We start from the raw sequence: 14537 nt of genomic DNA, 5'->3' as shown, positions 1-14537 counted from the left end.
GGGCATTACCAGGGCAGTAGATAATGGGGAGCCAATGGATGTGGTATATCTGGATTTCCAGAAAGCCTTTGACAAGGTGCCTGACAAAAGGTTGCTGCATAAGATAAAGATGCATGGCATAGAATTACATAGAATTTACAGTGCAGAAGGAGGCCATTTGGCCCATCGAGTCTGCACCAGCTCTTGGAAAGAGCACCCTACCCCCTACCCAAGGTCAACACCTCCACCCTATCCCCATAACTCAGTAACCCCACCTAAGGGCAATTTTGGACACTAAGGGCAATTTATCATGGCCAATCCACCTAACCCGCACATCTTTGGACTGTGGGAGGAAACCGGAGCACCCGGAGGAAACCCACGCACACACGGGGAGGATGTGCAGACTCCGCACAGACAGTGACCCAAGCCGGAATCGAACCTGGGACCCTGGAGCTGTGAAGCGATTGTGCTATCCACAAGGCTACCGTACATTAAGGGTAAAGTAGTAGCATGGATAGAGGATTGGTTAATTAATAGAAAGCAAAGAGTGGGGATTAATGTGTGTTTCTCTGGTTAGCAATCGGTAGTTAGTGGTGTCCCCCAGGGATCCGTGTTGGGCCCACAATTGTTCACAATTTACATAGATGATTTGGAGTTGGGGACCAAGGGCAATGTGTCCAAGTTTGCATAGGACACTAAGATGAGTGGTAAAGCGAAATGTGCAGAGGATACCGGAAGTCTGCAGAGGGATTTGGATAGATTAAATGAATGGGCTAGGGTCTGGCAGATGGAATACAATGTTGGCAAATGTGAGGTTATCCATTTTGGTCAGAATTATAGCAAAAGGGATTATTATTTAAATGATAAAATGATAAAACATGCCGTTGTGCAGAGAGACCTGGGTGTGCTAGTGCATGAGCTGCAAAAAGTTGGTTTACAGGTGCAACAGGTGATTAAGAAGGCAAATGGAATTTTGTCCTTCATTGCTAGAGGGATGGAGTTTAAGACTAGGGAGGTTATGCTGCAATTGTATAAGATGTTATTGAGGCCACACCTGGAGTATTGTGTTCAGTTTTGGTCTCCTTACCTGAGAAAGGACATACTGGCACTGGAGGGTGTGCAGAGGAGATTCACTGGGTTAATCCCAGAGCTGAAGGGGTTGGATTACGAGGAAAGGTTGAGTAGACTGGGACTGTACTCGTTGGAATTTAGAAGGATGCAGGGTGGGGGGGGGGGGGGGGGGGGGGAGATCTTATCGAAACGTATAAAATTATGAAGGGAATAGATAGGATAGATGCGGGCACGTTTTTTCCACTGGCGGGTGAAAGCAGAACTAGGGGGCATAGCCTCAAAATAAGGGGAAGTAGATTTAGAACTGACCTTAGGAGGAACTTCTTCACCCAAAGGGTTGTGAATCTATGGAATTCCTTGCCCAGTGAAGCAGTTGAGGCTCATTCATTAAATGTTTTTAAGTTAAAGATAGATAGTTTTTTGAAGAATAAAGGGATTATGGTTTACGGGCCAGAAAGTGGAGCTGAGTCCAAAAAAGATCAACCATGATCTCATTGAATGGCGGAGCAGGCTCGAGGGGCCAGATGGCCTACTCCTGCTCCTAGTTCTTATGTTCTTATTAAAACACACCGCGGGAGAGGGGGGCAGGAAATCCTTCCTGGAGTGTAAGTCAAGTGGAGATGATTGTGTCTAATGTGGGGCTTGAACCCACAACCTACTGACTCAAATAGGAATCATAGAATCATGACAGTGCAGAAGGAGGCCATTCAATCCATCTAGTCTGCACCAACCCTTCAAAAGAGCGCCCTACGTATGCCCAGTCCCCCATCCTATCCACAAAACCCCACCTACCCGTTGGACACGAGGGGCAATTTAGCAAGGCCAATCCATCTGACCTGCACATCTTTAGACTGTGGGAGGAAACCAGAACACCCGGAGGAAACCCTTGTGGACACGGGGAGAATGCGCATGCTTCACACAGACAGTCGGAATCGAACCCAGGTCCCTGGCACTTTGAGGAAGCAGTGCTAACGACTGTGTCACCATACCACCCGCTGCCCCATTATCTCCTGCAACCTTAATGATAACTTTCACTGAATTTTCAACTACAATGGAAATGTCAAACTCCTCCCAATTAAGCACCTGCCAAGCTGGTATCCACGCTGGGAACTGCATCTCAAGTTCACACCCAAGTGTAAGTGGGAAATTTACAGATTGAGAGTGACCTTGCATGTTGTGTATACGTTTCCAATGAGTGCAATTTAATCCAGACCGGAAACGGCTGCTTGGAATGGATCAAAGGAACTGGGATCACATTAACGTCTATCTTAAGTTCAAAGGACACGGAAAATGAATACTAATGAGTGAAGGCAGTGAAAAGCTGACAAAGAACCTGAATCACAGAACTTGCTAAAGATAACACTATGAAAGTTATTTCACAGGCAGCCTGGATAGAACTGATTAACATGTATTTTTATGAAAAGCAACTTTAAAGGGAAAACACTTTCAAAGCCACTCATCTCCATCAATTCTGGGAAGAAAGTAAAGCATTAATATTTCAATAAGTAGCTGCCGCCAACTGTACGCGAGGCAACAAGGAGTCAATTTGCAGTACTTCAGTGTAAATCAGTTTGGGATCAAACAGCGACAGTGCAAAGACAGACTGTTAATGGGAGGCCTGGAAACATTGTGGGGAGAAAAGAAGATGGCCCCTTCCAGAATATTTCTTTTATGGAATTCAGCAAAGTTTGAATGTTTTCATGGACTGTGTCACATGTGATCAATTACATGGTCCTTTCAAGGGCATTTTGGTCGCATCGAAGGTTGTTGGGGTCCGTTGTTGTGCTTTTTTAGTGAATGAAATTCAGGTTGCAGGGCCGTACCTAACCACCATAGGTGGCTTGTGACCAATGAGAAGCTGGGAATTTTTTTTCAGTCAATCATTGGCCCTCAGTGTTCAATACGTGCACTGTTTGTGCAATGATACATCCGATCCTCTCTCCACAGGTGGTGGGAACCATGCACAAGGTATGTTAGAGCAAGGAAGATGTTGTAGAGCCATTGCTTCAGGTGCTGTCTCCATTGGGAAGCAATGTCAGGCATTCTCAGCAGTGTAAAGGCGATTAGCAGGGTTTATGCTGCTGGCTTTTTCTACTATTGCCGAAAAGAGACATTTTGTCAAAACGTTTCATCATGCACTCATCAGAACAATCACAAGAATACCAATCTCAGGGGTACTGTATGAGAAGAGGATGCGGTTTGGTTGGCAAGTGGATTCTGATTGGTCGAGACATTGTCATGGCGACTGCACCAGTAAATGGTGACTGTCAGATAACTGCCAAGAATTGTTTGAAAATTTAAACCGAACAACTTGACTCTGATTGGTCACGGCATTGCCCTGAGGAATAAACCGGTAATAGGCTGTCACTTATTTTGTTTAGCTGAAAGAGGCACAATGATGTGTTCATGTTCTTTCTGTTGGCAAAGAACAGGTCCTGTATATTAATGTATGTAGTTTCCTATACCCACAAATGTGCTACACTGCGAACCTGGTGGACAATCTTAAATTGGTTGTTAGCATAATGTTCAGCACACCGAGGATTCGCAAATGTTGTCCAATTGTTGAATCACATCAAATGCTGATCATTGTGTTTTATAATAGATGGGGGTGCAAGTCAAACATTTAAGGTGAAGAAGTTGGGTGAATTATGTATTTCTCATGTCCAATTTTTCCAACTTGTCTCATGTGAACTATGCCTTTGACGCAAATTGTATGTGCAGAGATGGTACCAAAATCATCACATGAGAATGTGCTATCACAATAATCACTTTGTTTTGTCCTCAAAATTAGTACTTCATCTATGAAGTAAAACGTTATAACTGGCAAAGCTTTAAAGAAAGGAGAGAGATATAAAACAGGCAACTATTGGCTAGTTCGCCTGACATCTGTCATTTGCAAAATGCTGGAATCTATTATTAAGGAAGTAATAGCAGGACAATTAGTAAATCAGACAGTCAACATAGTTTTAAAAAAGGGAAATTGTGCTTGGCAAACTTATTACAGTCCCTTGAGATTGTAACAAACAGGGTGGATATAGGGAAGTCAGTAGATGTAGTGTATACAGATTCCAAAAGACACTAAAAAAAAGTGGCACATAAAAGGTTTCCACACAAGATAAAAGCTTACGATGTTGGGGTTTTTATATATATGTATATGTAGAGGATTGGTTAACTAACAGGAAACAGAGTCAGGATAAATGGTTCATTTTCAGGATGACAAACTGTAACTTGTGTCCTAGTGATCAGTGCTGGGGCCTCAGCAATTTACAGTCAATATTCACAAAATTGTTACGGTGCAGAAGGAGACCATTTGGCCGATCATGTCTGCACTCTCCAATTGAGCAACATGCCTATTGCCTTATGGGAGTGATGAGGGGGGATGAGGGATGGGGGAATGGAGGGATGAGACAGAAAATTATACTTTGAAGGGAATAGGTAATTCTGGATTTGGTGATGTATAATGAGGCACACTTGATTGGGGAATTAAGATGAAGGAACCCCTTAGGGGGCAGTGACCACAATATGACAGACGTTTGAGAGGGAGAAGCTGGAATCTGATGTACCGGTATTATTATTGAATAAAAATAACGACAAAGACATGAGGGAGGAGCTGACCAGATTTGATTGGAAGGAAAGGCTAGCAAGGAAGACAGTGGAACAGTAATGGCAAGAGTTGAAATGAAATGAAATGAATGAAAAATGAAATGAAATTAAATGAAAATCGCTTATTGTCACGAGTAGGCTTCAATGAAGTTACTGTGAAAAGCCCCTAGTCACCACATTCCGGCGCCTGTCCGGGGAGGCTGGTACGGGAGTTTTGGGGGGGTTATCCAGGAAGCATGACAGAAATTCATCCCAAGGAGAAGGAAACATACTCAGGGGAGGACAAGGCAGTCATGGATGACAAAGGAAGTCAAGGATAGCATTAAAGCAAAAGAAAAATGGATTCCGCCCTGCGTTCAAATTAACTTTTGAAATGGAGCAGTAAATTGAGCTCCCTTTCCTCAACAAGCTACTTGGACAATCTGCCAAGGATCTCTACTACCTTCACTGGTCAATGCACACGTGGGGACTCTTACAGTTGCTTTAAGATTGGCCTTATATATTGACAGCTTCATAAATAGAGTCTAAGTCACATGCTCATTGTGCAAGCTCGGTACTGAAATAGGTCACATCAAAGCTACCCTATGGGATAATGGCTGCCCTGATCAGATCATTTTGTGCTGCATATCAGGGAAACTCATGTAAGGGCCCAAGGTCACCACATTCAGTCCTGATAACTGCCGGGTCTACCTCAGATTACTCAGGGAGGGCAAAGTGTCTCAAAGATTTGAGCAGCAGGAGAAGCTAGCTGCTTCACACTGCTACTATGCAGCAGCCATACGAGTGGTATTCTCCACTAATGGGACACTGCCATCTAACCAAACTAAATATCCTGCCTATCACACAAATGGGCAATGTGGTGTCAGACGCGATGGGCTGATGGGCCTTTTCTGTGCTATGGACCTCTATGATTCTAAGACTAAAACAACTCTTTACATCTGATACTGTTCACAACGATTGCTTTAACCTTTGGAAGTTTGGAACCTGACCAGAGAGTTCAGTGTTTTGTGTTATTTTGGTCACTCTGAGTGTGGATTGGAAGTTTAGAATGTTATGCTGTCTCAATAGATTGTTTTTATTTTGTCATGTGGTAAAGTCTGGACTCCTTTTATCCGTATGCAGGACCAATGCAAGAGACCGTCTACGATTTTTGGAGGATGATCTGGCAAGAAAATTCTGCCACCATCGTCATGGTGACAAACCTCGTGGAAGTTGGAAGGGTGAGTGTCCCACACAGAGGAATCAGTCTTTTCAACAGGCTGGTTTCCCCTTCAGCTTTACAGGGATCGAACTGAGCCAGCATCGAGCAGAATTATTTGTTGCTGTTCCAATCTTATTCCTATCTCTCCCTTGCGGCATGATTGCAAGGATGTCAGCCACCTCTCCATACCATAAAGAAACCATTCAACTTTCCTGAGCTTAAACTACGAGTGTTTGACCACAGGGCCCATTGTCCTCTAGTCCGATCCACTTATCGCTGAATATTCACATGTGCAAGGGTTATTGGATAGGGAATAGGAGCAGGGCTCCTGGCTTGTTGCTTTTCCTCCCTAACTCCACACCCTGGACGATTGACAAAGGAAGTCTACATTTATTTTCCTGAATCAGAGTTTTTATTTCCAAGCAGTGCTGATGGAGATGGAGGGGCTGAGAACATTAGTTTCATGGCCAATTAACTGTTAGACCGTCTGTTAAACAAATTGTGAAACCTCAAACATTCATTCCTCCCACTTCTGACACACCTAGGGGGCTGTACGCACCATAGAAAAGATGCAGCAACTTACCAAGACTCCTTCAGCGGCTCCTTCCAAACCTGTGATCTCAGGTGCGTGGGAACACCACCATCTGCAAGTTCCTATGCAAGTCTCACACGGCCCTGGTTTGGGACAATATCGACGTTCCCTCATCGTGGCTGGGTCAAATCCCGGAACTCCCTCCTCCCTAACGGCACCGTGCGTAGACCACAGTGGTTCAAAAAGCAGCTCGCCATCACCTTCTCCAAGGGTAATGAGGAATGGCCAATAAATGCTGGACTAGCCAACAATGCCCACATCCCATAAATAGATGGCAAAAGTATTTCCACCGGCATAGGACAGGTAAAAAGAAAAAAGAATCAATATATACAGCGTCTTTCATAACCACAGGACTCCCCAAAGTGCTTTTGAAGTGTGGTCACTGTTGTAATGTCGTCAATTTTAACACAACAAACTCCCACAAACAAACATGTGATAACAACCAGATAACCTGTTTCCACTGATGTTGATTGAAGAATACATATTGACCAGCCATCCAGTGATAATTTTCCTGCCCTTCTTTGAGATAGTACCATGGGATCTTTTACACCCACCTGAAAGGGCAGACGGGGCTGGCTTTGGCATGTCATGAGAAAGGCAACCCTCCAGGACGTTTCAGCTCCGACTTCTGTCCCCGTGTTGAACTTGAACTCTCGACCTTCTCAGTTCGAGGTCTGGAGTAGCTGGCCCCTTTTAGTGGGTGTACTTCGGGAGGATCATGTGACCCCATCACCCAATGGGAATCGGGCCCAGAGATCCTGTTGCAGGGCACAAGCTTTTGCAGCCAGAGTGGATTCTAGAGCTGGTACTGATAATATCGTGAAAGACTCTGTATAAATACTAGTTGCAACTAAACCATTATAATTTGTTGTACATACTGACTGGTGGTCACCAACCCTTCCTTTACTACAAGGTCTATCACCTGAACCTTAGCTGGCATGTTGGCCATTATGTAACAGCTCCACCCACAGCCCCAGAGGAAATGAGTTCCTCTCTCATTGGCCCCACAGACCCTGGCAGGGGTTAGTGTCGGAGGACGCTGCAGGCATGGTCTCAGAGGAATTACCACCCCGTGGATTTTCATGGCCAGCAAGAGTTAAATCAAGGAGTCAGTGACAAAGTGACACCAAGTTTCAATTGTGAAAGCTTGAAAACGCTGGACTGAAAGCATCACTTCGGTGAGATATGAGGGTGAATATTCGTGATGGTTTTCCACTTGTTCACTGTGGCTTCAGAACAATGGAGACAGGGAGGCACAGTGGTATTGTCACTGCACTAGTAATGCAGAAACCCAGGGTAATGTTCTGGGGACCCAGGTTCAAATCCTGCCAGGGCAGATGGTGAAATTTGTATTCAATAAAACAAAAATCTGGACTTAAAAGTCTGTTGATGACCATGAAACCACTGCCATAGAATGTACAGTGCAGAAGGACTCCCTTTGACCCATCAAGTCTGCACTGGCCCTTGGAAAGAGTCTCCACTCTATCCCTGTAACCCAGTAACCCCCACCTAACCTTTAAGGCAGCACGGTAGCATTGTGGATAGCACAATCGCTTCACAGCTCCAGGGTCCCAGGTTCGATTCCGGCTTGTCTGTGCGGAGTCTGCACATCCTCCCCGTGTGTGCGTGGGTTTCCTCCGGGTGCGTGGGTTTCCTCCGGGTGCTCCGCTTTCCTCCCACAGTCACAAAGATGTACAGGTTAGGTGGATTGGCCATGATAAATTGCCCTTAGTGTCTAAAATTGCCCTTAGTGTTGGGTGGGGTTACTGGGTTATGGGGATAGGGTGGAGGTGTTGACCTTGGGTAGGGTGCTCTTTCCAAGAGCCGGTGCAGACTCAATGGGCCGAATGGCCTCCTTCTGCATTGTAAATTCTATGATTCTAAGATAAAAAACAGTGATACAGTAGCAAGGTTTATGCCAGGTTTCTGGGCCGAATGTCCCTGGATCTGCATGTATTATTGTGGAAATGAGGTCCATAAGTGGCCAGTAATTGGCCTTAAGTGGTCCGTAATTGGCTTAAGGATAGGTGGACTGCTAGATATCTTCCCCAACCCTCACAATATAGAGAACAGGTCAGAGGTGGGTGGGAGGGCAGTGGACTGGCAACGCACTTTATTTTACATGCCCCTTACCATTAAATAAGTCATGGGAAATCCACGCCATGGAGCCCAGGCTCCAGAGGTAAGTCTGGTATTTTGCACAGGCCTGGTTGGGAAACGCCAATGAAGGGTGAGGGGGCCAGGAGGTTAGGATCTAGATTAGATAGATCTTGGGGAGGGTTAAAGAGGGGGATTGGATTTTGTGGGGGAGGCGGTGCCTCTGCTGGGCATAGGCCCTTTTATGACCAACAGTAGCCCACCCAGTGTGAGTTGCCAGGCTACTGGCCTTGTTTCCTCCTTACTCTGCTGTCTGTAAGATGGAATAAGGCCCTTACGTGGCCATTAATTGGACACTTGGCAACTTAAGGACCTCAGGAGGCCAAATGGAGCATGTCTTTCCTTTCCAGTAGTATGGGAGACAGGCCAGGGGTGGGCAGGAAGGTAGTGGGAAGGCCATCCTCTTATTTCTATGCATAAATCTCCCCACCTTTAAATACGTCAAATCCAGTCCATTGGGCATGGCTCGAGGAAGAACTTTGTATTTGATGGAGCTGCGAATCTGGGTCCTGGAATTTAAAAAAAGATCCGTTAACATAGAATAGAACAGTACAGCACAGAACAGGCCCTTCGGCCCTCGATGTTGTGCCGAGCAATGATCACCCTACTTAAACCCACGTAATCCGTATACCCGTAACCCAACAACCCCCATTAACATTACACTAAGGGCAATTTAGCATGGCCAATCCACCTAACCCGCACATCTTTGGACTGTGGGAGGAAACCGGAGCACCCGGAGGAAACCCACGCACACACGGGGAGGACGTGCAGACTCCACACAGACAGTGACCCAGCCAGGAATCGAACCTGGGACCCTGGAGCTGTGAAGCATTGATGCTAACCACCATGCTACCGTGAGGCCCCGTTAACATTGGGAGAGAGGGCAAATTGACCTTTTTTTTTTAGAATGTTGAGGATTCTTTGATTTGGAATGTTGTTGATTATTTTACGAATGTTGTGAATTGCCTCAGCTGCTGTGGTGAAATTGGTTGCAGCTGTCCAAGTGTGTGCAGAGTTTTCAGAACAGGTTGTTGGATGTGCTTTGGCCTGAAGTCTCCTCAGTGAGATGGAAAATATTTTTTCAGCTTTGTAGTTGCAGAATGTCAACCTTTTAGAGAAAAGCTCAAGGAAGAGCTCAGTAATTGTAATAGAGTTGAGTTAACCCAGTAAAAACAAGTTGACACTTGTTTTTTAGTTAATGTTTGCAAGAAACGCATTAGTTCAGAAAAACAGCTTTGTAACACACAACGTGATCCAGCTCATCAATCAAATCACAACAACATCACAAAAACAAAATGGCAGTAGCCTGGGCAGGCCAAAACTAAGCAAAGTCATTCCCACTCAGAACATCTTACTATTTTTTGGCATTTAAATTGTATCTGAGTTACCTTCCCTCTCATCTGTCCCATTTACACTCCCAAAGCAATTTTTAAACATTATTAATGAAGCAGCGCTCAGGCACGAGATTCCCAAAGGTGAGCGAACACCTGCTGCCAATGATTCGGGACATTTAGGAGCGTCAGGCTGGGAATTGACTTGTCTGCCGCTGCCTGTCATTTTCAAAACGTTGCTGGTGGTTATGGATGCGCTTGCTTGCTTGTCCGCCACCAGCAAAAAGATTGCAGGCTGAGAGATTCCTCGGCAGTGGCTGCCCTGCCCACTCCTGCTATTCAATTCACACAAAAGCTGTGTTTCGGCTGTTTTCATCTAATCAACCCACCCGAGATGCCATAAGCCATTTATCAAGCAGCATATCACACCGCCGCTCACATCTGCCCCACTTTGCGCCGGGACTAAAACCTCTGATGTGCTGTTAACAAAGACCCATCTGCTGCCTCTGCCAACACTCCTATTACTGTAAACTGCGAATCCACGTGTGGCAATTTTACTTAATGATTTTTCAATATGTTGAGCAGTAAAATATATTTAATTTAATGGACAGCTCATCAGTAGACTGCTGTTTGTTCAGAGAGTGAAATGGCACATTTCAAGTACCCAGTAAAAGCTATGGTGTAATGACCTATCGCGTCATCACTTTGTACATCAGGCCCATTATAAACTGAGGTACCAGCTGCCTAATAAAATCTGATGAGATTTTGTTTTTTGAGCTTGTGGAACTGCTCTGGTATATTTCCACACCGAGTGCATTGATGTATGATGACACTGGTGTAACTATGTCTCAAGTTATCAGAGCTTTACCCCTTAGCCAGTGAAGATATCTCATACTTTGTGCAAGTTACTTAGAAACTGGTTATGCTATTTCCGAGACCACTAATCCCGTGAAGGCAGCCTGGGGGCAATTTTCAAGAAGCCACTCAAAGTGGTGCAGAAAGATGGTGGCGTGCTCAACCTGCCCACCTGTCAGTGCCAATGTGAAGGCTTGGTCATGTTGGATTAGTGACCAGGAAGTGCCAGCTTTGAACGGCAGAGGGATGGAAAGGTTGAGGAAGATATGGGGCGGGATTCTCCATGGACCAACGGCGGAATCAGGAAAAGCCATTGGGCGGAGAATTAATTCAGACGCCGAAATCGTGTCCGCCGCCGGTTTCACGCCAAATCGCAACTCTCCGTCGCCTTGACAGTTGGGTCAATATGTTCCAGAACCTATGTACAGTAAACGCCATTGGCATATCATTAGCAGGCCTCACCCGGTATTCGCCAGTGCCTCCGCGATTCTCCGCCTCCAATGGGCTGAATTCCCGACGGTCTGGACCAGCTTTGACAAAGGGTCATCTGGACTCAAAACGTTAGCTCTTTTCTCTCCTAACAGATGCTGCCAGACCTGCTGAGATTTTCGGTGTTTAGGACAGGTCCACACAAAAGTTGACCAGTCGGAACACCACCTGGGGGATCTCCCAGGCCTTTGGAGCCTCCAGGGTGGTTGGGGACAGGTGGCACTCGGGCACCTTGGCACTGCCAGCCTGGCATCTCAGCACTGCTACCTGGGCACCTTGGAAGTGCCACCCCGACAGGGGCACTGCCAGGATGCCAGGCTGACAGTACCAAGATGCCCAAATGCAAGGTTGCCCATTCTGGGATGGGGTCCAGGGTGCCTTGACCTTAACAAGTGGAGTGAGGGGGGACTCGAGGACCCCGGGAGAGGTGGGTTGGGTGAAGTGGGAGGGTCCAGAGGCTGTGGTGGGGTTGCTGAGGGAGGGGGGGTCAAATGATCAGGGCTTTAAAAATGGCGCCCGATTCGCGAATAGTCTTCCTGTGGCCAGTGCAGGAATTGACTAAAGTGCAGCCTCAACGGGGCATTCCTTAGCGAGGTACAGAAACGAATAGCAGGGTGTTTCTCGGCATTGCAGCTGCCAAGAAACACACCGCTAAATGCAACCAAAAGTGGTCTCTGTTTTTCTCCCGTTGATTCGCGCCGACTGTAAGTACAGATGGAAATAATGAGATCAGAGGCTGGGAATTCTGAGGTGAGGAGCTCACTCTTGACTCCCCAGAGCCTGTCCACCTTAAGTCTCAAGTTAGGGGTGTGATGGAATAGCCTTCACCTGTCTGGATTAGTGAAGCTACAAAGACACTCAAAACGTTCAACACCATCCAGGAAAAGCAGCCTGTCCCATCCACCACCTTAACATTCACTCCCTCCACCACTGACTGACACACAGTGGAAGCACTGTGTACTATGTACAAGATGTACTGTGGCAATTGGCCACACCGCCTTCCACAGCACCTTCCAAACTCTACCACCTGGAAGGACAAAGACAGCAGTTGCACAGGAATATCACCATCTGCAATTTCCCCCTCCCAAGCCACAATCCACCCTGGCTTGGAAATATTTCACCGTTCCTTAACTGTCGCTGGATTGAAATCCTGGAACTCCTTTCTGACAACACTGCACGTGTACCCACACCATATGGACTGCAGCAGTTCAAGAAGATGGCCCATCGCCTGCTTTTCTAGGGCAATTAAGGATGGGAAGCTTTGGAAACGATGCTGGCATCCCATATAACTATAAAGATGCGAGGATTAACCAGAACAAGCAGTTCTTCCTGTAAAGACCTTCAGTGAACTTCTTCAATATTATTCAGTCGTCATGCACTTTGGCAGTTCCTTTCACATTATTGGCACTATCCAAATGCAAGTTGCTGTTATTGCTGAAGGATGTTCTGCCGATTGAAAATCGCCTTGTGCATTTTGTCTACACATGTACCAGCAAATGACGAGCCACCTTCGCCACATGAGGTGGTGGAGAGAGTGGGGTGCTGGAAATTTTCGGCCCGGCTCAATGAATATTTTTAAGGCTGAGTCAGATAGATTTTTCGTTAACAAGGGAGTCGAAGGTTATATGAGACAACAGGGAAGTAGAGTTGAGCAAACAATCGGATTAGCGGTGAGTTTTTCAAATGGCAGGGCAGGCCCGAGGGCTGAATGGCCTCCCCTTACTACTAATTTGTATGTTTATATGACATTGTTTCCACTTGTAGATGCGTTTAAGAGAGCACAAGTACAATATACTCACTTAAAGACCAAACAAAGAATTGAGGAGGAATTTCTTTACGCAGAGAGGGGTGAGAATCTGGAAACCCCTGCCACATGGAATGTCTGGAGCAGGTGTTGAAGCAATTAAGAGAAGGCTTATTGCACACATGAGGGAGAAATAAATGGAAATGGCAGAGGTAATTCGAGCAAACTAGTGTGTGCTATAAATATCAATTGGAGTGAAGGGCTCACTCCCTGAATTTGACACTTTCAGTAAAGATGCCTGGCCAGGAATTCATGTGCAGGCACGCATGGATTTTAAATAGCTGTTTAAAAATTGGGCGGCATAGTAGCACAGTGGTTAGCACTTTTGTTTCACAGCGCCAGGGTCCCAAGTACGATTCCCGGCATGGGTCACTGTCTGTGCGGAGTCTGCACGTTCTCCCCGTGTCTGCGTGGGCTTCCAGTTTCCTCCCACAAGTCCCAAAAAGACGTGCTTATTAGGTGAATTGGAGATTCTGAATTCTCCCTCCGCGTACCCAAACAGGTGACGGAATGTGGCGACTAGGAGCTTTTCACTGTAACTTCACTGCAGTGTTAATGTAAGCCTACTTGGGACACTAATGAAAATTATTATTATAATGGCGTGCCCAATTCCCCCACCAGTAGCTCTCTTGAAATGAAAATCGCTTATTGTCACAAGTAGGGCTTCAAATGAAGTTACTGTGAAAAGCCCCTAGTCGCCACATTCCAGCACCTGTTCGGGGAGGCTGGAGGCTTCACCTGGAATGTCTCATTATGCAAATATCCCTTCACAGAAAAAGTGCCACAGAGTTTCTTTCTGCTGTAAGCAGGGTCAGTCATGTGAGGAGCCATATTTCTCTTGGCCTCGAAAGTGTCCTTTCCTTGTGTTTATAACAGAGAAGTGCTTACTTTTATAAATTATACATTTTCCAAAAGATTTGGGTAAGGGGATTACAGTAGATGGCTCCATTTGAGAAGCTAGCGCAGCCACTGACACAATAGTCAAATTGCCTCATTCCGAGCTGTAATTTCTACGATTTCCTGACAGATTTTAAAACATTAGCCTGTCTTTCTTTCCGACGCTCTTTCAATCTGCAACTTTCCATCATATCCTGAGGGGGTGGGGTTTTGTTCAGAGTTCAAACAGTTTCCTTTGCACCCGAGTGCATTGCCTATTTTTCTTTGAAAAAGATTTTTAAATGGGAAGATTGTTGTTTTTTTCTTAGCTATCACCTAATCTTGGAATGCACTGCTATTACTGCCCTGGACTGAATAGTGATTGATGGACAAATCACCCAATTATGGAGCGAGATAATTAGAGGCAGCAGAGAAAGTGGCCAATCTTTGGCAGGAGGGTGTGAGTGACAGCAAAGTCATTTAGGAACCAGACGAGAACAAGGGTTTTCATTTTGTATTTCCATGGCTGTAATTTGTTTAAACATTAAAACGCAATCACCTAATTAATGAAGTCATCTT

General features: G+C 45.7%; 1 protein-coding gene across 9 annotated transcripts in view; it reads left to right on the top strand.

The window, feature by feature from the left end:
• The window catches only part of LOC119972279 (receptor-type tyrosine-protein phosphatase mu-like), a 985231-nt gene that overhangs the window by 905143 nt on the left and 65551 nt on the right, over positions 1–14537 (top strand). For all 9 annotated transcript variants that reach the window (XM_038808716.1, XM_038808713.1, XM_038808721.1 and 6 more), the window contains one exon: positions 5776–5873. In XM_038808716.1, the coding sequence (XP_038664644.1) occupies positions 5776–5873 (98 nt within the window). The remainder of the gene's footprint in view (positions 1–5775; positions 5874–14537) is intronic.

The sequence above is a fragment of the Scyliorhinus canicula genome, chromosome 10, assembly GCF_902713615.1.
Source record: "Scyliorhinus canicula chromosome 10, sScyCan1.1, whole genome shotgun sequence".
In the NCBI taxonomy this organism is placed as follows: Eukaryota; Metazoa; Chordata; class Chondrichthyes; order Carcharhiniformes; family Scyliorhinidae; genus Scyliorhinus; species Scyliorhinus canicula.
This window is presented reverse-complemented; position numbering and strand designations above follow the sequence as displayed.